We start from the raw sequence: 25,701 nt of genomic DNA on the forward strand, positions 1-25,701 counted from the left end.
CAGTGTTATATCCTCTAAATGCAGAGCAGTCGAAAGCTGTTAAAGTTGGGTCGAAGTATTATTCCATTATGACTAGAAATTATGATCTGAAACCATCATCGGAGACACTCAAATGGATTAAATAGTATGTACTAGATGCCAAGGAACACTAACAATGCAGTTCAAGTTCTACACCGGGGAAAAGGAAAGGAGTTCTTGCTCAACATGATACAAGGAAACTCACCTGGTCTTGGCTTCAACTTTTCTCCGAAAGAAGAAAGCATGGTCCCAAAAGCACGTAAACCATGCAAATATTTTTTTATTACTGCCACTACCTTGTTTACACCAGCCATGCTGCTTGCTGGAGTTTGATTAAAGTAGTGGAATTTATACGGTGAAGAGAAGATTTCCCTGCAAACTCAGTACTGTACTGGAAATTGGGTGTTTAAAGCTTAAATCCCAGAAAGCCTAATACAAAACGAACAAGTGGCGGAGTTTTAATCTGAAAAGTGGGTCTGCCTGTGAAGAAGAATCAAGAAAAAGGGAGTCCATGTTCTATTATTCCCTCTCCCACTAACCCAATTCTGCTTGCAACTTCTTTATGCAACCAAATCTGCAGCTTAACGTTTGATACTCTTCCAAAGCACCCACCCGCAGTCTTCCATAAAGTGAAAGAAATCAATTTCAGCTTTTTATGGTGAACAAGACAGACATACTTTTCAATTGCATGTGGAAAGAGACACTCTCCTTCATTCTATTCCATCAGGCCTTCGTAAGTGGCGAAGATCTCTTGCTTTCAGTGAAAAATCCCTATTCCAGTACCACTGCTCCACATGAAAGTTGAAAGAACTAATTTAACTAGATTGTACTAAAGGAGAAGGATCATTCATGAGCCTCCTGCCCAGCAAGTTTTTAACAAATACCAACAGAGACTAGCTGCGACTGTTAATTAGCTAGCAATAATCGGGAGACAGACCTAGTTTGGTCGATACTCCACCACAAGCAATTGTTTCTCTATTTCCTCCACCTTATTTTCTGGTTCCACTTTAGTTAACGAACTAGAACACTGGTTAATCTTTTTTCTTCTCTCTCTGTTTTTTTTTTCATTAAATTAACAGGAGCAACTGGTTCCAGAATTACTCTTTGATCAGTGTTTCAAAAAATTCTCAACATCAAGGCTCCTTACGCCTTAAGATGCATCTCTTCTGGATAGATATTTTGCCCACTCTGAAGTGTTTCTGTGTGACTAATTAAAAGCCAGATCTAAGGTGCATTCACCCAGTCGGTGATCCATATATATTGAGAAGAATGTCTTTACATAAATTCCACGACATTAACGTTAACATCAGAATAAACTCCAGATATCACACCTTGCGAATACTTTCTGGTCCCAGCATGGATATGACATAGGAAGCTTCACAATTACTCCAAGATAACCAAACAACCCTAGCCATTTACCTGTAGAAGAATCATTTAAGAGGACATAAGTGTTATTCATCGGAATTAATCATGAAAGACGTAACTATACATAGAGAATATCATCTCATGCACGGAGAAGCAACTGCCTTTTGTATTTATTTAAGAAGACAAAGATCAGGACAGAAGTTTGAGTCGTATTCACAATTTAAGAGTAATTTATGCGCTTTCCTCGGTGCTCTTTATTCCTTGAGAAACTGCAATGAAGGTGCCTAATGCCTGAGATAAGATACCAACCCACGTTGCCGCCTTTCATGCACGTCCAAGAAAGGTAAAAGTCAGTCACCGTAACGTAACGTCTCTCTTCCTCTAAAAACAACTGCATTGCAATGCTACTGAGGAAATGCTTGTGTTTGGAATAGAATAAAGCAATAAAGAGACGTCCTTTTTCCGAGAAACAGAAGCTAAAGGCAATACGTTAGAATGTTAGTTCAGTTACGAAAACGGTCACCGAAACCTAACCTCCTCTGCGCTCACATGAAAAACAGCTTTCTAGCTAGGGTTTATATCGTTTCTGGTACTTCTCCAAAAGAATTCAAAAAAAAATACTTGTCTTGTCTTCTCTACCAAGTTTTATCTGCGAAATCTCTTAAAAAAACCCACAAGTTTAGGAGAGTTCACACAGGTCCTTCTTCATTCAGGAGCGGAACAAAGAAAGCGCAACAGGGGGGTTATTTGATAATAGATTTACCAGTGCCTATTCTCATGTGATAATGAGAAATTTGAGAGAAAATATGTTGTTTTTCATTAATAGGATTTAAAGAGTCAACAGCGAAGTTTGGCATTCAAAATTGACAATGGAGTAGACCAACATAGACATATTAATAAAGAAACAAAAAATTACAGACTTGAAATCTCAACCCTAAAAAGCTTCAGAAAACTCGAAGGTTTGGCGAGAACATCGGTAGCAGCATCCTTCTTTGCAGGAACCCTTCGGTTTATGTGTTTGAACATAAGGAAGAATAATACAAAAGGCGATCATGATAAAAAAATATATAAATAATGAGAATATTATTATTATTTAGTAATAATAATATAAGATGGTTATGATGTAATGATGGCCGCCATGATTTTCATGCACGATATCTTGGCTTTCTTCTGCATTTGGCTTCCCTTCTACTTTCAGCAATGGCAGCTTTCCTTTTTTCTTCTTTTCTTTTTTTCCTTCTTAATCTTTTCCTCTTTTTTAACTAGGTTTAATGTACAGTTAAATCAGTTGAATGAGCCATCAGAAACTTATCCAGAACCCTTTGAAGGAAGAAATAAAGAAGAAGGCCTCGATGCGCCTATGGCTTCTTCTCTTTTGGAAAGAGCTGCGGGGATCATTTCGAGTTCTGATGATGGTGGTGATGATTATGTCGGCGTCTGTTTATAGGTTGTCTTTGGTGCTTCTACCCATGATGATCCGGATTGTCAGGGTCAGGCCAGAAGGAGTACTTCAGCCATTCTGTCTCTTGAGGGTTTGGCATTGATGATTCCTGCAGCAGCAAAATGTGCGTTCATGAAATCATGAGATATTGTATATTTAACTCAATAGATACAAGAGTATGCATGGTGAACAGTAAAAATGAATCGTTTGCTGTTCCTTCCTCTTTTCTATTTTTTAAGAATTTTCTTCCGTAGCAGTTTTTACTTTAGTGAATTATTTATGAAAAAGGATACATCGTTTTCCTTCTTTTCCTTTGTCTTTTTTTCAAACACCGAGATGGGTTTTTGATTTTTTTGGAAGAGAGTCTAAAAAGGGAAGCCCTACACAAGAAAAAAGTTCGACTTCTGCACTTTTTCTTGTTTCAAAAGAAACGAAAGGAAGGTTCTGTTGTTATCTTCTTTAAACAAAAAAAAAAAAAAAAAAAAGTTCTGTTTTCTTCTTCTGTTCCTGCCTCTCTAACAATCAAATGACAATACGAAACATATTTCAGTTGTGCAAGAAAGTCTAAGCAACCTTCTTGGTTTTCTTCTCCACTTTTCCCATTTCCTGGTGAACAACCTTCTTGACTCACTTTGGGGAATATAATTGATCTATTGCCATAAAAGAAGAAAACGGAAAGTCCCAAAAACAGAAGACTTGATATTCTGGATATGGTTGTTACATCCAATAAGAGAAAGAACCACATTCTTGTCTGTGCATTATTCCAGTCGCTCTGTCTATAAGAAAATCACCAGATTTTTTTCTTACTCTCCCAAAAAAAAATACCTTTCTTCAAGTATTTTGAATTGTTCTTTCTTCCCTGATCCTTTGCCACTGTATTCAGCAAAATCAGCATAAATGCAGATGCTATCTTCACTGATTTTCTGGGGCCTATCATGAGTGGCTCACGCTCTAAAGAAAAAGAACTAAACGACTCTGAAAGACTCGGAATTCATTGATCATGTTTCTTTTAGAAGAAAATCATGGCTTCTAAATACAAGAATTGCACAGACATGCCTAGCACCTGAATACTTATGCAGGGCCAGTTTCTGGTCTCATCCTGAATACGCTGTTGTTATTCTGTCTCCTTTTACACTTTTTTTGCCTTGGCTTAAGTTCTACTCTATCCTACGTAGTGCTTTTATTGGACTACTAGCAATCTGGCAGTCATCATAACCAGAACCCACAGGAAAATGAGCAAAAGTAAAAGGCAACCCAAAAAAAAAAGACTTCTTATTATCACTTCATACCAATTTCAAAAGAAATGTCGGTTTTGTCTTTCTTTTCAATTTCCTTTCTAAGCGTCTGCTATAGTTGTTTTTCTGATCTGGGTTGTGTTTACATGGCATGCAAGTTCATAGATTTCAGAGTCAAAAGTTCAACTTACTTCTTTCATGTCAGCAGATGTGCACCCCATTATCAGTTCTTCCAATCCCGTTGATCTTTGGGCAAGTTTATGATGGTGGTGCGGTTGATGCTGCCAATGCAAAATCCGCCCAGGTTAAAACGAATTTTTATAAGGAAACTTGAAAAAACAGAGAAAAATTAATAAACAAAGAAAATAGAAATTTTTGTAAGTTGTTGAAAGCTATAGACCATTTTAGGTGTATCATCTTTCTCCTTAGTACTATTAAGACTTTCTCCTATACAAAACCGCTGGATTAATGCTGGTTCTGATATTGACTTGATTATTTCCCTTATTAGATACATGACAGTGGCAGGCGAATCAATCGGTTATACACGGAAAGATATTCTATACTTTGGCCATGATCGACCCAGTAAATTTTCGAAAGAAAAACTAAAATGATATTCCGTTTTCTGACGGGTAGGAAAGGTAAAATGGGAATGGGGAAGTACCTGAAATTTCTCATTTTGGAGAATTATTCTGGAGACGTGCTGATAGGGATCATCGAGAACAATGGAAGTTTGGTGGAGGGGAGGAGGAGAGATGATGGCAGAGATGGGATTTGAAGGCCGACTGACATGGAAGGCTGTTGTTGCAACTTGGTGGTGCTGTTGCTCATGGCTCACGTGATGTTGCCTCTGGTGCTCGTGCTCTTCATGCTCCTCGCTCGTGCGCGACGAGGCTTCCCTTCCCTTTGAAGCTTCTCCCACTCCCACCTGTCATGGATAATATGGAAAATAAAAACAGATTATGGTTCCTTTGATTCTTCTCCTGCATGGGAAGGAAGATGAAGAAGATGGGTTTACTACAGACTACAGTGGAATTTTTTTAAGATTTTCTAGTTAAATGAAAGGAAGTTACAGGATTTTTTATTTATTTTTTTTTTTGAAGTTTTCTGATATCTAGTAGCTTATTATCTGGTGATGTTTAAACAATATGAAAATACAAGCAGATTGTACATTTTTGCGTTGTTGGGTCATCCTGTTCATACAATTTTTATAAACTTAAAAGATCTATTTTAGGTCTTCTTTCTTTTTATGTAAGGTGGATGTCATTGTTATTGTTGTTGAAGTGTTTTCCACTGTCATTTTGGGAAAAGCTTGTCGATTGACATACCGAGGTTGGCTCCATTCATGCAGATCAACTGCATGTAGAAAGGGGGTTGCAGTAGGGGAAAATGAGGTTGGAGAAATCTGATGAAACTGAAAATTTTTAAGAGTTTTCTTCCTACTTCCTAGAGATAATTTTTGCTGCCAGAAAAGAATATGAAGAACTAAAATTAGGGTAATGAAAAATATGAATAAAGTCCTTCGGGACATTTTAATGTTTTGGTGAGTTTTAAAATCGTGGTTTCATATGATTGAAGTCTTGGTTGGTCTGTTTATGGAAGCCAATCTACAGCAACAGACGGGAGAGTCACCTTAAGCTCAAGTGCAGATTAGTAATGGAGTGTAGTTAGTTCCAACATGTTTTTTTTAGTGACATGATGGAATAAAATTACCTCATCAAAGCTCTTCCTGAACGGAGCAAAGCTGAAATTGTCTGCTTTCATGTGCTGAATATCCATGGCGCTGTAGCTTGAAATCCCAGCCCCACTCAAGTCCTCTCTATGACCCACCTCCTTGGAAGAACTGCTCCCACTGCCGCTCTCCCTCCTGTGCTCGGTGCTCTCTCCTGCTGCAGTCCTGTCCCAGTTGCATTGCCGTGGTTGAGTCTGATAGAAAATCTTGGAGACCACAAGCTCACCTTCTTTCTCTTCTTCATGCTGACCCAAGTGATACTGGTGCATGACCCAGTTGGTCTTTTCAGGCTTTCTGTGTTTCCCGTAGTTTGTATACAATACTAGGATCTTCTTGCAGCCTTTTTGTTTTCCATTCACCATGACAGGCCTTGTTTTGCCCGTTTTGTGCCACCTGGTTTCACCCCCTTGGAGATCACATTCTGTTTGTATTTTCCTTCTCTTTCTTGTTCCTGTTGTGTATGCTTTCGATGGTCTGTGAAAGAAATGCCTGCTCAGACCATCCCTTGTCACGCCTGACATGACAAAATCTAGTTAGCTTTAACATATTAATAAGAACCAAGAAGAGGTAAACGGGAAGGTGGCGAAGTTATTTAATGAAGCGGCAAACCTGGAAGTTTCTCCGGGTGAGTATAGCAAATCCCATCTTCTCCTTCTATTGTGGGGATGAACTCGTCTATCAGAGGATGCGACTTCGAATTCTCAGATTCAACCTTGGCTTCAAGGTGCTCGATCAACTCCTGATCCGTTGGATCGAACTTCACTCCTGCCGGAAGGCCCAACCAGTCCTGGAGATGACCAAACAAGAAAACCTTTCATTTCTGCTATGAGAACTATTACATAACACAAAGTTTCCGGAATCATAATGAATTGTAGATTCAAAACAATTGCAAGCTTCCATACCGGCTTCCTTTCAAGCTTGTGTCCGCAGCCTGGACATTGCTTGGATCCGCACAATCGATGCTCTTCGAGCTTAGCATCTATAAGATCAGAACTACTAATTGAACCAATCGGACTCTTATTCATGGCTTTTCAGATGCAGGAGAAATATCTTGTCATGCTTCTGTTTATGTTTCTTTGCAGGCACCTCATCTCTGCAACCCACAAAAAACTCCGCTGATGAATATAAGATTTATAAGGAATTGAAACCATGACCAAAATAAATAAATCAGTTTAAACTGTTCTATGTCTTGTCAGTAGATTTTAAGAAGCAAAAAAAAAAAAAAAAAAAAAAACTAACATTGAAATGAGTAGATTTCCTAAGACGCACCGAGAAACTGCTGATTGAACACTCTCGTTAGAACCCTACTGAGGGGTCCGACGAGAACGAAATGATTTCACATAAATGAGAGCAAAAAATAGATCAAACGATATCTCAACACACTGAAAAAGATCCATGAACCACTGACTCACTCCCTATCGGAAATCGGATAAAAAACCGATAATTCAATGAAACGGGGGGAGAAAAGGACCGAAAACAAAAAAAAAAGGGGAGAGGAACCCTGCAGAAGCAGGAACTGCTACAAGAAAGAGAAAAGAGGGGAGAGGAATAGAATAACAAGCAGAAGAAGAGAGAAAGAAGGAAAAGAAGAAAACTGTCACTTTGTTGAGATTGAGCTATAAACCTACTTTAACCATGTAAAACATCAGACTTCACTCCACTTTAACTGAAGCCAGTGAGAAAAAGGAAAAGGTGTCTCTAATTATACGCTAATTTAAGCAGCGCATGTAGTAGACGGTTGAGAGAAAGAAGAGATTACAGTGAGGAAGACAAATCCGTTCGTCTTGGCTACTAAAGCAAAAGCGAGAAACCGCCTCACAGCTGTTTCTCAGACACATTCAAAAGCACCCTTCTGTACAATTATACCATTTTTATGACACAAATATTCATTATTGTAGAGAGAACAATGATACTGTTTCCGAATAAGACCAAGTTCTTGGCCCTAAGCTGAGACTTAAAACTGTTCATCTATTTGCAGAAGAGATTATTTCCCAGATTTCCGTTTCTATTCTTAACACGAAGGAACAGATCTCAGAGAGTGATAACTTTCGTGATAATTTGTTCTTCCCGATGAAAAAGGAAACGGAATTTTGACACTATTCCAGAAATAAAAACGGGAGAGAGCGTAAATGAAAAAAATAAATAAAGGTGATAAGAACTCACATGGGTCTTGAACTGGTTCGCTGGAATCATGATTCTTTTGCCATGAGAGTTGCAGAGGAGGTGAATTCAAAGGTTGCTTGATATGCAAGGCAAATGAGCAGTAGTCTTGATGGACCCCAATCGAACTAAAAATAAAAAAAAACCAGAAAACTTGTTGAGGAAGCAGCATATATAATATGCAAAGCAAAAAAACACAAATATGATTTTTGTTTTATTATCCCTCATCTGTTACCTCTGTAAGATGATATTTTTTATTTCTCACTGAATTTCTTTCTGTTTTCTGCTTTTTGTACGAGTTCCTTCTACACCCAGGGGAGTATATATACATTCATTTCCACTACTCTTTTCTTTTTCCTTTCTGTACAAGGTTCTGTTGTAATCAAGTTGCCCGGGAACCTCAGGAGAAGTCACCTACATGAGAAGCGTATTAGATTCTTTACCCGGCCTCACCCTAAAACGAAGAAATTAAGACTCCGAGAGAGAAACTGTAAATATCCTCCAGTTTCTGCTAATTTCACGAATGATGCTTCTGGGCCTTCTTCTCCGACTAATTAATACACTGCTCGTTGGTTTCTTTCTTTTTTCTCGTGTGCAGTGTGGGTGACCAGCCTTTCCTTAAAAAAAAATAACGGGACAAGCCTCTGAAGAAGAAGCACAATCAAATGAATTATCGAAATGATAGTTTAGATATGAATAACGAGTACTTGTTTACATAAATTATCCACTGCTAGAATGCTGTGTTTGTCGAATTCTTCTGACAAACAAAACTCCAGTTGTAGAAGAAGACAGACGTAGAAACTTTGATTTCTTACATTCAGATGATCTACTTTCAACAGTAGTTAGATTAACAAAGAATCCCCAGAAGAAAGCAGAAACCGATCCACACAAGACCTCGTCTATCATTTCTTCACATATCCCCGACATCTACACATCCAAAAATAAAAATAAAAAATCTGAAAAATGTTGAATAAAGCAGGTATTTTAGTGAGTAAAGAATGGAGCTAAGGAAGGATCTCTTGAATTTTGATAAAGACGAAAGCAAAAAAGGGTAAAATAAAGTAAAAAATAAAGAAAAAAAAACGGGGAACAGCAATAGAATAGAGAAAAGCAAAAAATCTCGCTTATTTTAAGGAGAATAATGTGCAGTGGTCCCTGTCTGCATGTGAAGGAGGAGGGAAAGAGTGTCTAAAAGGGTTAGCTTGTATTTGTCCCAGTTGGGTATGACTGCGAGGTGAGGTTGGATAAAGTTAGGTCCATCTAATTTTGGCCTCCTTTCCCTCTACTCAATTCAAACTCTCCTTCTTCCAGTCTTATTAAATGATTGAAACTCAACTTGGTTTCTTTAAATCCCAATTTCCCCAGTTAATCAAACTTAAACACTTCAATTGAAGCGATAGAGATATGAGAAAGACAGGGCTTAATTGAGGTTGATTAAGGTGATGACGACAAGATATCTCCCGTTGAAGGTTGGCGTAGAGAGAGGCTTCCCTGGATTCAGGTGCGTGAATTGACAAGGCGGAGATTGTGGTGCATGTGATTCTGCGAAGAGAGGGAATTTCAACCGTTACGTTACAATGAATCTTCATCTTTATTTTTGGACCAGTAGTCAATTTGGAGGAGATGAGGGGTTACCCCCTTCCACCTCCTTAAAAAGCGACGGTGCTCGCTTGTCCTTTTGTTAACCATCCGAGGTGATTTCCTGCTGCAGGAGCTCCGCAATGAATTAGGATCCTTCCTCTCATCTGGATTCTACGTTTATTTGCTCTTTCACACAGATCAGTTAAAATCCCCCCATCCATGGGGTTTATTTAGACGATATAATTTTTAAAAATTATATAAATTCAAAAAGAAATAAGATTTATTTGTTATTATTATTATTATTATTGAAGGTCAGTTTGAATAAAATATATGGAGTGCTTAAACGATTTTTTGTAGAATTTTTGATATTTCATCAACACCCGTGAAATTTGTCACTATGAAAACTTGTAACACGGCGGAGACGGCTTAGATTTTCAAACAAAGTGACGGTTTCCATGGAAACGAGTTTCAAGTCAAGATTATAGAGTATGTGTGGGTTTTGAAACAACTAACCCAAGCTCAACTCATACCCACCCCTAAATCAATATCGTAAGGAACAAGAAACATGAAATTTTAATGTAGTTTAGGACTATTCTCTAACTAGTTTAGATATGACAAAGTCATCATCCTAAAGAGTTGTTATTTAAATTAGACTAATGATTGAATAGTTATATCTTTGCCCCTAGTTTTGAGGATATTAATTAAAATAATTGTTGTTCAATCAAATACTAGTTATCACCACAATATGGACCAAAAGGGACTCTGAGGTGTTACTGATACCATTATTGCAATGGTTTTAACGAAAAATTACGTTACTCCTTAAACGTTGTGTTTGGAACATAAAAAGTGGATAGAAAAGAAAAATAAATAGGTTTCGTTTCTTTTGTTTTGATGCCGAGAAATATGAGAGAGAGAATTGAAGAGAAATATAGTTTTTCCTTGTTTGGATACACATGGAAAACATAAAAGAAAAAAAAAACTAGTAATATCTTAAAATTTTCTCTCTCATTTCAGTTTTTTTTCTCCCCGAATTCCATCATTTTTGTGAGAGAAAATTTCTTATTTTCTGTTATCTCAATGATTCTCTACTGCTAAATAATAGAAAACAACTTTCTCTCCCCTTTTATTTTCTTTTGTGTAGGTTCCAAACATACCCTAAGGCTGTGTTTAGAACACACAAAGTAGAGAGAGAAAAAAAAGATAAAATAAAAGAAAAGAAATGAGATTTATTTTCTCTTGTTTGGACGCCCATGAAAAAAAATGAGAGAGAAAATACAAGAGAACTATAGTTTATCTTATTTGGATACGTGTGGAAAAAGAAAAAGAAAAAGAAACAAAATTTAGTATATTTTAAAATTTTGATGATTAAAAATTTCTCTCAAGTTTCTATTTCTTTTTCTTTTCTCCTCAAATTCCATCATTTTGTGAGAGAAAATTTATTAACTAAGAGAGAAAAATTTCTTTTCTCTCAATGATTCTCTGTTGCCAAACAACTGGAAATAACTTTCTCTCCTCTTTTCTTTTCTTTTCTTTTCAATGGGTTCCAAACAGACCCTAAGAGGATTGAAAATACTAGTTTATTTGGAATCATGTTGTCTTAAGTGCTTAACACATTAACATTTTTACTAAATTAATTGATGAGATTTGCGTAAATAAGATTTGTGCTCTTGTTATTTTAATAATTTAAAGCAGGGCCTTTTTTGCTTTATTAAACGATCAATTATGCTTAAATATTTATTGCTAATTTAATATTTTAAGTTGGGATTTGTTGAGTGAGTCTCCATTTTAATTTGCTAAATCTGATATTATGTACTTTTTTACATAGTCCATTCTCCATTTGTATTGAACTTTGGTTCTAATTCGATATATTTGAGGCTTTCAGTTTCATCTCAAGCACAAGCACGAGCTTGAGCCCGTTAACCTTTGCATCCTCGGACTTCACTCAATTGATTATTGGGACAATTCAAAAATACCAAACAAAAAAAAAATATTTAGAAAAATACCAAAGTTAAAAACTTATTTACAAGAATAATAGATTTTAACATTTGAAAACCAAGTGGCATCAATCAATACACCACGTAAGCAAAGCCTATCTATGTGGCGCCATGTCAGTGAAACATATCCTTGTGGAGCCTTATCATATTGATCTTTAAAATCAATATTATTTTTTTTCCTCTTTCCTCTTGCCTACTCTCTCTTGAAACATACACACGTTAGGCACCAAAAAATAAGATGTTGGATAAATAATTTTGGGTTGATGGCCAATTTTAAAAATAAATAATTTTATTGATATTAAAAATATACTATTAAAATCAAATTGGCCATCAAACCGGTAGGATGATGAGTTTTCATCTAATCGGTTTAGACTGGGTTCCCTTGTAACTTCAACCAAAGTGGGATTCTATTGGCAGATTTATTATATTTTATTTATTATTTTTTTACCCAATCCTATGGTTTGGTAGTCAAGTATGAAGTGTTTGGTATCCATTTTGAATCATCTCTCTAACAACTTATTTTAAGTCTCTTACACTAATTATTGAACTAAACCCGATTCAACCTGTCTAATGATTGGAACGGACCAATCGGCTAGGTCATCCAATTTGAAAGTACATCCATTTTTTACCTAAATAAAAACTAAAAAATTGTGTGGTTATGATTATTCCAGTTGAATTCTATGGTTCAGTTATGTTTTGAAAATATTACATTAATATATGAAAATGATCTAAATTTGGAGTATAAACATTTTTTGTTTACTAGTAATTGCCAAGTTGTACATAAATGATTTTGAACTCAATCACAACAAAATATCACTTCAAATATTTCACATATTCAGATGCATGCATAATTAGAAATTGAATTCATGGTTAATTGTAATTCTCACAAATTACTCCAATAGTACTTCACTTATACTATGGATATTAAAAAAAATCAACAAGAGAACTAAAAATTCAAAAAATGGTTGCTAGCATTCTTGATATGCACATTGATTTTTGTTACATATATAAAAAAATATTCTAGGCAAAAAACCCTATATATTCTTTTATAGAGACTTCACTGACCATCTTTCCCTCGTGAAACCACTTTCGAGCCATTTTGTGCTGAAATTTTTATCTCTTTGTCGGGCGAGTGTCATTAAATAGCCAATACTAAGCAAGGAGACACCCTACCACCGGTTTTCAGACTACTCTTCCCATTCTCTCTCGTTTGAAAGTGTACATAACTTAAATTTAGGTGTTCTTTATTTATTAAGTATCAAACATTAGTATTTATTAACATTCATACGATTATGAGAAGATTGATCTCATTTATACATATATGTTGTTTATTTATTTTGATGCGACTGAGTTGGGTGTCCAGTTCGGGCCCTCAGGGCTCGAGTAACTCACCTGACTCACGAGACTCGAGCGATCGTAGTTAAATTGAAACTAAAAATGCTTAATACCACGCAGGTGTGACAGACCCGGTTCACATCCGAGAGAGCACGCGTGTCACTGGCGCCGAAGCGTGGAGAAAAACGAAAACTATGCGCCACGTCACAAAGAAGCTGGCGGGTATATAAGCGAGAAACCGTCATTTTTCTCATTCGTAATGACACGTTTCCCGCCTCCCTTCCTCGTTTCCGCTGTTGGAAACCCTAATCACTGCAAAGGCAATTGCCGGACGGAGAGATGGGTTCGAAGAGACGTGGCAGCGGGCTGCCGGATGTTAAAAGGCGTAAGCGTGTCGGTTTCACGGAATTCGGTAATGTTGCCCTCGAACCCTGTCCGATATAAAAGTTTTTCAGTTTCACTTCCTGAAAGTGGATCCGCGACATGGGCAAGTGGCCGGTGGCGTGCACTGTGACTTCACATGCTCGATATTCCCCCCCTGCGTGGCCTATTTACTCTATGGTGCTCCATATTTTAATAGTTATGGCAACGATATACATCTGTGCTGAAAGTTCTTGTTGAAAGATGACTGGATTAGATTTGAAAGGAACGCATTTTTTTGTTTTTCCTCCCGTTCTTTCATTATTCAGGCCGTGGAATTTTGTGAATAACCTGCGGTTTGGCAGGATCATTCCCTATTTTTTTATTTTTTTTGTTATTTTGAAAAAGGTGAACTATTTCAAGAGCCGAAAGGCAAAAGCAAAGCAATCGACGCCTTTGAGCTGTTACTCGGTGTCGTCGGGTCATGTGTCGCAATGCCGTGACTTCTGCCATTCGCAAAAAATGGATTTACACTGAACATGTTAGACATGGTCTTTCCTTAACGCAACTTGATGGAACTTTTAGTCACGATATTATTTACAGCTTGCATTCATGTCAGTGAATAAGTTGTTTGTCGTTGCTAAATTTTTAGGGCAGGTAGCTTAAATTTAAGAGGTGAAAGGATGATTAGTATCTTTTGATTGATGAAAATGCAATTATTAGAACAAGAAAAAAGGAATATGGACCTAAGTCCATCTAACCTTAGGTGCACCCAGTTTTAATTTAACACCATCAAAGTTGAATGAAGTGACTTAAAAATTAGTGTTTCTTATTCCATATATTCCTGATTGATGTTAAATTGAGACTTTTTCATATTTTTATCATTTTTGACAATGAAATGGAGATAATGATATTGCTGTAAATGTAATGAGGACGATGGAATTCTTGTAAACAATATGCTTTTTCTAAAGAATAAAAAAATTGGGTGCAGCCCACATTGACTGGATTTAAGTCCAGCCTTCTTTCCCTCTTAGAATGCCGCATGGTTGGAATTAAGAATTTGGGGCCAGAAGTTTACTTGTAACATGTATAATAGGTTCTTTATCAAAAAACATGTATAATAGGTTCACCAGATTACATAGCCAGTTCCCGTCTAGATATAGGTGACAGTTAGCATTTTACGTTCCTGTTCCCTGTGCTCTTTTGATATACATCAAAATGATCTAGGGAGCATAATAAAGAGTCTGTTGTGTGCTGGTCACTAGGGGTATTCAGAGCTTGAGTTCATGAAAACCTGACCCTTCCCTATGAGCCCAACCTGAAACCACCTGAAACCACTCCTTGCTAAAAATTCGTGATGGGGTTGATTATTAGTTGGCTTATCAACAATATGGAGGAACACATCTCCAATAATCTCATTCATCTAGAGACGGCTAAACAAATTTGGGAGACATGCGCCAAGTTGTATTCAAACTCCGACAAATTACAAAGGCCATATGATATTTTGCAATGGATGCTTACCACCAAACAAGGAGACGATATACATGAATATTTGGCCTGCTTTCGAGGCTTTTTTCAAGAATGGAAACTTACCCAACCAACCTCTACAGATATCTCTGTCCAAGATAAACAGAAAAAGGCCTTGATAACTGCCATATGCCTTACTAACATTAAACTGCATCCCACTTTTGATGATGTATGTGCTACACTTTTTCGTATTTCAGACGATTCTCCCTCTACTACTTAAACACCATCTACTATGTACTTTTGGACATAGGGAAACACCATCTGACCAAGACCGATGCCGAGGTAGATTTTATAGAGGAGGAAGAGGAAGAGGTGGAAGGACTGGTTTTGATCGAATAGACGGGAAGGAATGCACCCATTGTAAGGGATATGGCTACACTAGAGACACATGCTTTCATCTGAAAGAAAGCTCTATATGTGGTTGATTGGGCCACTATCACGAAAGATGTTATAAATCTAATGAGAATAAGGCTACCCAAGCCTTAGTGAGTGATACAAAAGTAGATCAGTCTACCACAACAACAGTAAAACATACTTTTACTAAGGAAAACTTTTCTTATCACAGACTTGATAAAGCGAGTTCAACCTGTACTTACAGGCTGCATTTGTTTTCTATAAGGAGTAAGTTTTTCCCCCTATCTCGATAGTCATTACACCAGAATGCATGTTCCAAGTCAAGTCTGAAAAATCTTGATTCCCAAATCTTAAGTTTTTTTGGTGGAATGCCACATTCCAGTTCACAGGATGATATATGAAGCACTAGATGAGCCTGCCGAAAGAACCTCCACTCAGTAGGTTCAATTTAGGAAGATACGCAAAGGATAATAAGCGATTGTGAAGGGTGAATGCCCGAATGGGTAGCTTTGATGAGAGGGAGGCATGGGGCAACATAGAGCAATCTACTGTCATAGGATGGCAGCTATTGATTAATTTTCTCATTTATTACAGGTGGAGACTGATTGTTAATTGGTTTAGGGGAAGGATATAATGGATGATTGAAGAAGCTGCAACTAGAACATGTTGGCCAGTTTGAAGTGGTTGAAGCATAGTCGAGCTTCTACAAAATGATTTGTTGCCTCTTATCTGGACTACTAGGAACCCCAAAATCCAAACGAACTCTTTTATTGGAGCTAACCCAAGTCAAGCTGTGGATAGGTTGGCTTGTTGTTTAGTTATGGCAATTGGATAATAACAGGTTTACTTTGACTATGTGAAAATTAATAATTAAACCCTTATGCCCCTTTACAAGATTTTTTTTTAAAATTTGTTGAGGAGGCCTAAGTAGGGTTTTACTGGGCAAATTTTGTTATTCTGATATAGTGTCATGGTTTCATGTAGTTTGGACTGCAAGTTGTTCTTGCAGATTCTCAAACTAGAAGTGGTTCTTCTTTCAACTGGTTGTGGAAGATTCTTTTCTTCTTGATGTGGACTAATAAGTTATTTCTATTTTTGGCTAGCTTGGTTGCTGCCTCTTTTTGTTTTTCTGGTATTTTTTTCTTCTTTCTTAATGAAATTCTTGCCATCATTAAAAAAAAGTAGGGTATTCCTTATAAATAGCTTTGGTTGTTTGAAGACAACAAGAAGCTTATGGAGATGATATTTAGATAATGGAACTAAAAGCTGGTTTAGTTGTTGATTCAAAGTTTCTTGGATCAGTCCTGTAGCCCTAGTAATACCATAATCAATGACATCAACCACATAGCAATAATGCATTTTTATTGAAATGGATAGTATTTACTAAAATGCTAACAAACTTATTTTGACTTAAAAAGTTAAAATGAAGCTTTTACACCTATGAAATTATTGAGTTTATGGGAGGTCTTTTTTAATATTCCTCTCGCTACTGATCTTTATGGAAGTTATCTGTTGTTGTGATTTCATGGCTATTGTGGAAGGATCATAATAATAAAGCATTTAACAGAATTACTTCTTCAAAAGGAAGTCTTATAAAACAGATTTTGGTCTCTGTCTTTACCTGGATTAAAAACTTACAAGGGCTGCTCTAATCCCTCTCTCAATCATTAACAAGAATTGGCAATTTGTAGCAAATTTTGGAAATCATCCAAGACCCTTCTTTTGGCATGGTTTCTTCCTTCCCAGGGTAGCCTGAAAATGAACTTTGATGGAAGCTCCTTTTGTAATCTGGGGCTAGCCAACATTGTAGGAATTATTAGGGACTAGAGGGTATGGTGCTTCTAGCTTTTTCAGGGTCAATTGACGGAGAAGACTCAGTTGAACTAGAAATTTCAGTGCTCAGACCAGGCATAAAGTTATATGTGCAGAATTTTTCAACCCCTTCAGTGGTTGAATCCCATTCAGCCATCATTATTGGTGCACAGAACCATGGTTAAATCATTTTCCATTGATGTGTAAATTTTTAGTCATTATGATTATACTTCTTTGGTTAGTAACCAAGCTTATTTGTTCACTCTTGGCGATGCATACTGCTATTTGTTCCTCTGGTTTGGAGCTTCAATGTGCTGTCTGTTTTGGACTTGTTGCATGACCCTTTATGTCTGTTTTGTTTACTGTGGTGCAGATATTGGAGTTGAGGCAAATGGGTGTGTTAAAATTTTTCTTGGTAAGTTCTCTCTCTGTATCTTTCTCATGCTCTTTTTATATTGTTATAGGGAACATGTTCAACTGGTAATATATTTGATTGTCTCTGTGTATTTTGAGTTTGAAATATTTTTTGATGGAAAAGAACTAATTTTATTACATCCAACCTGTCATCTACTGAGAAAGGTGACTGAGAACCTGGGTCAATTGTGTTTGACTTCTGGTTGACTTGTTGTTGATGTCATCATACATCATAAAATATGAAAGATTAAAAATATTTTATTAGGGGCAAGGATAGGCCTCCTCTCCCCTGGTTCTCTATAGTAGAGAGGTGGGTGAAGGGGCTCCTCCCCTTCTTGGAGAGAAAACAGGGGGAGGGGCTCTCATACTCCGGGGAGAGACAGAAGGGAGAGGGGTAAAGCTATGCCCCAACCGCTGTGTGGAATCAAGGAGGGACTCTTGCTCTTCCCCAGAGATGTTGAAAGAGAGGACTGAGGTGGGACGTCCCATTCCCCCTGCTGAGTCGCACAGGGGAGGCCCCTCCTCCATGTGACCTAGCCATAGAGTTGTTTAGGTTGGGTTGGTTGAGTTAGCTGAGCAACTGTCAGAACCTGGTTGGTCAACTGGGTTTTGACTGGTTCTTATGCATGGATTTTATCAGACCTGGTGGAGGGACTTGATCTTTAGAACCCTGTTCAACGGGCTGGTCCGGTTTGAGTCTGATAACACTTGGAAAAACTCTTTTTGATATTGGTAAGTTCTAGAATTATGAAAATAGCCAAATAACGTCATTTTCGTTGCCTTGAAGATTTGACTGTGAAGTGATATTACTTTGGTTTTAAGTCATGTGTAGTTAAGTGAACTTGTTCACATTCAATGACTATAGCACTTTTTAAAGTTGGTTCAAGTGGTGTGTTCAAGATTGTACCTGTGATGCTGTAGTCCATTACACCACGACTTCCTTTTTTAGTTATTTCGAAGTCATGTTTGTAACTGTATCTGGATTTCATTGGTGATTAAAGACGGGTAATTCTGGTCTAAATTAGCCGTTTAGTTCTCTCTATGTTAGAATATCGTTTCAACCAGTAAGACCTGTAACTATGTTTGATTTTAATAAAATGTTGTTAGCCTAATGAACTGATGCAAGTATAAGTTCATCTGAATTAACCTTGTTTGATAATGACATGATCAATACTTTAGCTGATTTGGTTCTCAACTTCAGTGTATCAGCCATAAGTTTACTTGTTGAAGTTTTAGTGAAAATGAGTACTCTACTTTATGAGAAACATAAAGGACTGATTACCATGTTATAATGAACAATTATGTCCAGGAAATTTGGTCCGTTGTATGTACTCAGCCCTCCCTAGGAGTCCTTTGTTGTATCTTTCTCTTCATTATCAAAAAAATGTTCCGGGAAATTTGGTATTACAAATTTGATTTTGATTTTTGTTTTTATTTTTTAATGCTGAAATGTTTACATGTTTGCTGAACCTCATGATATTTCTCAGGTGTATTTCTGTATCATTGTCGATGATAACTAACTGGTAAAACATGCAATGGAAGGGGCTGACTTCCAACAATTTGTTGTGAAGGGTCATCTCTTCTTTAGTCTGTATTCTGCCTTTTGTATTTTGTTCCCTTGCTGCTTTCAGTAAAATATCGCAAGTCAAAATATAAAAAAAGAGCTCTTCTTTTATTCTAATGGAGTTCCTCAATTTTGAGAACTCTCATAATTAGATTTTGAATATTTTTAGTGGTGATTCTAACTTGCTATGTGTTTGGTCACCGTTGCAGTAAGCAAGCCTGAAGAAGTAGATTGTGCTGAGAGCTTTTGTATTAGTCCAGTTGACTTAAATCAATTTTTTGGTGAAGATGGAAAGATATATGGTTACAAAGATTTGAAGGTTATTTTCTTCTCTATATTGTATATGTTAATTTGTACAAATTTGTAAAAGTCAATTAGAAATTCAGATGAATTTTCAGGGGGTGAAGTTACAGAGGTTGACATTCACTTGTAGTCATGAAGCTAATGGAGAATATTCTGACAGTTTAATATTTGCTTGACCTTGGGGTTACTCTTCTTCTAACCTTACATTGTCAGGATTGATGAGTGCTGGGTCATTGGGCAATCGATTGCTGATTTAATAACCATTGTAATTGTTAGTTTGTCCCAGTTTTGTTTTCCATTTTCTCTCCTGCTTTGCAACTGTTTAGGCATTTCCACTGGTTGAAAATTGAAAGAGAAATCCCTGACAAGATTGTGACTTTTTGCTTCAGGGTTACATGAACTCAATACAAACTTTTTGAGTGTATTCTTATTTTTCTACTGCTGTGTATGTCATCTACACTTGAGGGTTTTGATCAACTCATGTATACACAATTTTCTTGTATCACTTTTCTTTTTCTGTGTTGGAGATGTTAGTTTGTTCTTCCTTGGATTTATCATCGTGTCTGTGTTGAACATTGCACTTTGTATTCCTTTTGTTCCATCCAAATTTCTTATTGCAAATGCGTTTTGTGCAGATCAACATTTGGTTGAGCAGCAGATCTTTCCATGCATATCCTGATATTTCTTTCCAGAAATCATTCAAAGTAAGTAGAACTGCAGGGTGTCTTATGGTATGGTTTTAGCTGCCCCTTTGTCTCGTAAATGCAAAATATTGGTGTTTTGTGCAAGTGCAAATTGGTTGCTCTTGGATTCCTTTGGTTGTTATTCTTCTCGGATATGGTAGGCTGGATGAAAGCTTGGAAAATGATCTCCTGCTATTTTTAACTTTTATTCCTCTGCTTATCTTTTGCTCTTCAAAAGAAACACTTGGGGATCTGTCGTGTTGCCTTAAAGTGAGTATTTGTTATTGTTGTTTCTTCCCCAATATTTAGTTTCTTCTTGTTTTTCATTTCTCCCTTGTTGATAAACCATTAGACAGGAGTATTAAAATTCACTGTCATATCTTTATCCGATATTTTTGGCTTTAATTGTTATTATCCTTTGTAGGGAGCAATGGGGATTACAGATTTGAATCCTGTTTTTCAGGTAAGGAACACTAGTAACATGTATTCATTGGTGGTCTCAATAGTAAATTTGACCCTTTTATTTCCTCACAGATCATGTTTGGGGAATCTTTGGTGGTGAAAAAAGATGAATTTCTTGATACATTCTCTACAGAACATAATTATATTAGGTAAGACTTTTCTACATTTTGACTTTCATATGACTCTTTGGTCATGTAGTTTCAACTTTCATATTATTCATTGTTCAAATGCATTATTTCTGAATGCAATTTAAATGCTCTCTTTAGGGACATTGTCTCAAATGGAACGGTTATTCACTCTAAAGTCTTGGAGCAACATGATGACTCTTCAAATTACCTTTCTGAAGCAGAATCTTCTACAACAGAGGTACTTTTTAAATCTTGGACTTCTTTCCCTTCAGTCATCCTTTTGTTGTTAATGCCCTCTATTGCCATAAATTAATATTAGATGAGCACTTGAAGCATTATTGGTTATAGGCTGTTAATCAGGATAAAATTTTTATAGTTTATTATGTAAGATTAGACATCAGTTAGATCATGTACTGATCCTCACTTCCTTGGAGCATCTATATTATTTGTATAAAAGCCAGTGAACTGTATAAGAGACACTGCATGTGGCACTGCAAATGCCATAAGAGAACAAATCAGTTAGATACTTCTAATTTACTATGTTGATTATTTTGACAATTACCTAGATATTAATATTGATGAGTGCTAGTTTCCTGATACTTTTATCAGCACCAGGTTATTCGGATGGATCCAAGTAGTGGACCAGTTGGCCAGCTATATAGTCGTTTGGTACCTCTTGTTCTTCTTTTGGTTGAAGGTACTTCTACCCCTCAATATGATATCCTGCTGTTGAAAAACGTATTGTATTATCTGTGATAATATAACACGATGAACGAAATTTGGTAAGAGTTTCTAGATATCTTGGCTTAGGTGGAAGGGCGATTGACATATCAGATCCAAGATGGGACATCTATTTTGCTGTTGAGAAGGAATCCAATCAATTGGGGGCTATCAGCGTCAAATTACTTGGATTTGCAACCATGTATCGCTTCTACCACCATCCAGACAGTACACGCTTTAGAATCAGCCAGGTTAGCCACTTATGTAGTACTTGTTGTTAATGTGCAATCACTTTCTGTTTACTCTCTCTCTCTCTCTTTCTCTCTCTCCCTCTCCATGCACATTTCCACTATTTATGGACATTGCTAGCAGTTCCAACCTTAGATTCTTGATGTTCTGAATGCAATCTCTAACTCGAACTGTTTGATGCAGATAATGCACTAACTATTAAGCAATTTGATTAACAGGGCCTGTTAATATGGAGTAACTGATTATCCATGTGTGCTGTCAGCTCAAAACATTTTGCCCGAATTTGACTGGCCTACTTAGGTCCTTATTTTCCCAGAATCAGTATGAAGCTATCTGACTGTCTAATTATGGACAACTTTCCACAGAGCTCTTCTCTTTGTTTCTGGGAAAAAGTGTGAAGTCCTATGAAAATTTACCTAATATTTAGGATGTTTTTTTTTCACACCTGGGAAATAGTGTTTTTATGCACATGCACCCCCCCTAGAAAATATCTCTTCCAACATGCTCTTTCGAAACATGCTGACAGTTGCACTGACTTCTTGCTTTAGTTTGTCTACTGAACATAGTATATCACTAGTATTTGAGGATTATTTAAAGAAGATTCAAGGTCTTTCTTTATGATAGATTTATTTTCCTGATGAATAGCCTCACTTTTTGGTAATATGGCATATATTGTCTTTCAAGTTAACAGAATGATGGCCCCTGTTTTGAAATAGTATGCCCAGTTTTCAAGAGGTAGATCGTGTATTGGAACAATGAACCATATGGTTAATTTAGAGGGCAGTAAGTAATGGTAGACATTAAAGCATTGTGTCCACAGAGCAATCTTTAGGTTTTTACTCTTATGAGATAAATAGTTGTTTTCAAAGGTGTCATGTGTTCAGGTAATCTACCTCTGGTTTCATTTAAACAATAAGAAATTTGTTTATTAAGGAAGGAGCTTCCAGATTGTAATGGGAAATCACACCGAACTTTGAATCCGGAATACAACATTTGAAGTGTGGGAAATACTGCCCCCTTCCAAAAAAAGACTAATCAAGAGGCACAATGAGATGTTCATGGCCAAGGAATCAACTAAGCTATTTGTTTTTTGTTGAGCATGGTCCAAGTGATGGTTAAGGACCTATAACTGTCCTCGATCTCATTGAAGATCTGCAAGAACTTCCGGGGTCAGGGTGAATAGCTGTTCACATAAGGTGTAAGACCTTGGAGAAGGGTCTGTAGCTTTGCTTCCATTGAATCACACTGACCAAAAGGAACAGAATAAACTACATGAATAATGTTTGCCAAGTGTCTAATGATACTGCCACCACCAGGATTATCCCTTGAGCTGCAATAAAAATGTGCTCAAACCTATCACCCAGAGATGGGGACCAATCAACAGTGATTCCAGTCTAAAATCATTGATGTGATTCAGCATGAGTAGTCAAGGTGCCTCCTGAGCCAATCTTTCTGTTGGAAACACCCTTTCTCTGAAAACCTGAGATATTTTCCTTGTCAAATGTCTCATTTATCATTATTAGTTTCTTTAAGATGAAACATATTACAATTTTTAAAAAGAAGTCATCTCTAGCGACTGTATTAAGCAGATGACATAGCTTCTGTAAATTGCTTGCACAAAATGGTTCCCAATCCTGCCAATTGAGTGAATAGTTCAAGCAACGTGGCTGGCTGGGGGAGAGGGATGTTGAACGTTTTCATTTTGAGGTGTGTTCTCAACTAGCTCTTTTTCAGATGTGTTTAAAAAAACCTTATGAACCCACTTGTTGGTTTGATGAAATTTCTCGGTCACAGTATCTTTGTTTATGAATTCTCTCTCTAGGTAAAACCTATGGGTTTGGATGAGATGGTGTGTACCAACTAAAAGTTTGTGCATAAACACAAAGAAGTTGTGTTAGCATTTTCTAGACTTTTATATATGGAAACCTTTTAAAGGTGTGAAAGTTAGCAGTCATTCATTCATATTCTCTTTCACATTAAATTGTTTTTTTTTTTTTTTTTTTTTTGGTTTTGGCTTTCACAAATTCAACTGATGATTCAGTTGTGTTCTAATGTGGTTGATAAAGTTTTGGTGATGATAGTTATATTAAACCATTAAGGATAAAATTTGCACCAGACCTCTTCGGCAATGTGAAACAGTTAACTACTGTGTAACAAATAGAACACTATCTGACGACAGTATAACCACAAATTAGCATTATCCTAGTAAACATTGGGAGGAAATGTTGTCTTCTTTCAGGAAGGCCATAACTGACCGAGTTTGATGTGCTGTTCATGTCTCTTGCTTTAATTCCACGCACTTTATTTCAGCTAACTAAATGGTGTACAATTGGCAGCTATTGGTGTTGCCACCCTACCAAGGCCATGGCCACGGCCGTCTTCTCCTGGAGACTATCAACTCTATTGCAATTGCTGAAGATGTTTATGATGTCACTGCAGAAGAACCTTCTGATTATCTCCAACAGATCCGAGTCTGCATAGACACACTACGCTTGCTAACCTTTGAGCCAGTCCAACCATCGGTCACCACCATAGCTTCTCAACTGAAAGAAAGTAATTTGTCAAAAAAAGTAGGCAAATTTTGCTCGGACCCTCCAGCTGGCATCATTGAGGAAGCCAGAAAGCAGCTAAAAATTAATAAGAAACAGTTTCTTCGATGTTGGGAAGTTCTTATCTATCTCTACCTTCATCCTGATGACCAGAAATCCATAGAAAATTTCAGAACCTGCATTGCAGATCGATTGAAGGCTGATATACTAGAGAAAAACCCTGAGACCAATGGGAAGAGTTTGATTGATGTACCAAGCGATTATAACCCCCAAATGACTTTTGTAGTCTTCCAAGCAGCATCCGAAGTAAAGGTGAATGGAGGCGTTAATGGTAATGAAAACAACGTTCAGGATGACCAGTTGAATCAAGTAGTGGATAAACACGTAGAAGGGATCGTGGAGATTGCCAAAAAGGTTGCCACTCATGCTGCCAAGTCTTAATAAGTCTCGTATTTCTGGAATTTGTGCAGAATCCTTTGACAGTAGGTTCAAGTGCAAGAGCTGCTGAAAATGTATGCGAAGTAGGAATGTATATTATGGCGATATTTTCTTTGTATTTTTATGTAGGATCCTTAGATCAGTTTGCAGTCAATTTTACTCATCGATTATTCGGTGCATGCGAGGTTGTTAAGCTTCTCTTTTGCACCATCTTTGCCATGCGATATTTTTATTTATTATTTTAAGAAATTAAAATAAATATAAGAACAAGAATGTGAAAATGATACAACAAGTGACTAATGGAGACGTTAATCACACTTTATACCATGCAGGGAAGGTCGACGGCAGGATAAACTAATCGTAAGTGAAAGCAAAACCTATAATTCGGGTTAGGTTCACCCGAATTGGGTCGGATAACTCGAATCGGTGACTCGTGAGGAGTTGCAGAAAAGTAAGAGGACACAGTGCATCTCTTTTATCCTTCCAAATGTCGTGAGTTGAAATAAAAATGATTTTAATTATCATAGTTTCCTGACTCATCAAGTTGACTCGTGAGTTATTCGAGGTAACTTAAATTCGGGGTGAAATCAGGGTTCAAACTTTGTTTTGGACAAGTCAACTCGCCCCCAGTATAGCCACTTGATTGACCAATTCTGATTTGACCAAATGCAATCTGGCGTCCAATGGTGGCGGCGAAGCTTGGGGGCAACGTTAGCGGCTATCCCCCTCAGGCGGTCCCACTTCTCAGCAATTTCGAACACGGTATAAGATTCCTTTCTGGTTTGATCAATGGAGTGATGATGGCCCACTATGCAATGCCTATGCCCCTCTCCTTCATATCATCACCAAAAAACTCGCCTCTATTGCTGAATCCTGGTCTACCAATGGCAGCTGGGATCTCCATTTTCATTGGGAACAATCTGATTTGGAAGCCTTGCTTGCAACTTCTCTCTTGAAAGTGACACAATCGATCACAATCAGGCTTGCTAACAGTGACAATATTATTTGGCAACCTGACCCGAGTGAGATCTTCACTGTAGATTCGGTTTACAAGCTGGTCACCTGCATAAGGCCAGCGCCCCATAGCATAAGGCTGCTTTTGTTTGGAAGCTCTCTACGCCATGTGTTGAACAAAATATTAACAACAGACAACCTTAGACGGAGTGGAAACCTGCCCCCTTGCAGCCTCTCCCTCCTACAATCAAGAATGAAAAAAGGGTCTCTCATCTATTGTTACATTGTCATTTGGACCAATATTATCCAAGGGATAGGCTAACAAT

General features: G+C 37.2%; 2 protein-coding genes across 5 annotated transcripts; one reads left to right on the forward strand and one right to left on the reverse strand.

Annotated features, from left to right (window-relative positions):
• Window positions 1-2,197: 2,197 nt before the first annotated feature.
• On the reverse strand, window positions 2,198-8,022 carry LOC137946440 (NAC domain-containing protein 75-like). Of its 3 annotated transcripts, none has more exons than XM_068792725.1 (7): window positions 7,952-8,022; window positions 6,691-6,881; window positions 6,398-6,575; window positions 5,770-6,302; window positions 4,721-4,984; window positions 4,251-4,340; window positions 2,198-2,933 (listed from the first exon to the last, which is right to left on the reverse strand). In XM_068792725.1, exons 2-7 carry the CDS (start codon window positions 6,811-6,813, stop codon window positions 2,847-2,849), a joined length of 1,275 nt encoding a protein of 424 aa, XP_068648826.1. In that variant the 5' UTR covers window positions 6,814-6,881; window positions 7,952-8,022; the 3' UTR covers window positions 2,198-2,846. The 3 variants fall into 3 exon arrangements, with proteins under 3 accessions (XP_068648826.1, XP_068648824.1, XP_068648825.1); XM_068792723.1 differs by lacking the exon at window positions 7,952-8,022 and adding an exon at window positions 7,058-7,309; XM_068792724.1 differs by lacking the exon at window positions 7,952-8,022 and adding an exon at window positions 7,028-7,309.
• Window positions 8,023-13,136: 5,114 nt separating this feature from the next.
• LOC137945803 (probable histone acetyltransferase type B catalytic subunit) lies at window positions 13,137-24,581 on the forward strand. 2 transcript variants are annotated; one of them, XM_068791833.1, is made up of 10 exons: window positions 13,137-13,270; window positions 17,285-17,326; window positions 19,099-19,208; window positions 19,828-19,896; window positions 20,300-20,338; window positions 20,410-20,486; window positions 20,604-20,703; window positions 21,075-21,162; window positions 21,276-21,436; window positions 23,771-24,581. In XM_068791833.1, the coding sequence occupies exons 1-10, from the start codon at window positions 13,198-13,200 to the stop codon at window positions 24,422-24,424; spliced, it is 1,413 nt and encodes a 470-aa protein (XP_068647934.1). In that variant the 5' UTR covers window positions 13,137-13,197; the 3' UTR covers window positions 24,425-24,581. The 2 variants fall into 2 exon arrangements, with proteins under 2 accessions (XP_068647934.1, XP_068647935.1); XM_068791834.1 differs by having other exon boundaries at window positions 21,081-21,162.
• Window positions 24,582-25,701: the final 1,120 nt, after the last annotated feature.

The sequence above is a fragment of the Aristolochia californica genome, unplaced genomic scaffold (assembly GCF_029961685.1).
Source record: "Aristolochia californica isolate CCGP_79_NKW_82.1479 unplaced genomic scaffold, dmAriCali1.0.hap1 SCAF_12, whole genome shotgun sequence".
In the NCBI taxonomy this organism is placed as follows: domain Eukaryota; kingdom Viridiplantae; phylum Streptophyta; class Magnoliopsida; order Piperales; family Aristolochiaceae; genus Aristolochia; species Aristolochia californica.

Excerpts from the sequence above, each read along its gene's own strand:
- LOC137946440 (XM_068792725.1), bottom strand. The coding sequence starts at position 6,813 with ATGAATAAGAGTCCGATTGGTTCAATTAGTAGTTCTGATCTTATAGAT. Across the intron at positions 4,985-5,769 it reads TCAGGAAGAGCTTTGATGAG|GTGGGAGTGGGAGAAGCTTC; the intron begins GTAATTTTATTC and ends TATCCATGACAG. Across the intron at positions 2,934-4,250 it reads CATCTGCTGACATGAAAGAA|GAATCATCAATGCCAAACCC; the intron begins GTAAGTTGAACT and ends TTGCTGCTGCAG.
- LOC137945803 (XM_068791833.1), top strand. The coding sequence starts at position 13,198 with ATGGGTTCGAAGAGACGTGGCAGCGGGCTGCCGGATGTTAAAAGGCGT. Across the intron at positions 19,209-19,827 it reads ATGGTTACAAAGATTTGAAG|ATCAACATTTGGTTGAGCAG; the intron begins GTTATTTTCTTC and ends CGTTTTGTGCAG. Across the intron at positions 20,339-20,409 it reads ATTTGAATCCTGTTTTTCAG|ATCATGTTTGGGGAATCTTT; the intron begins GTAAGGAACACT and ends ATTTCCTCACAG.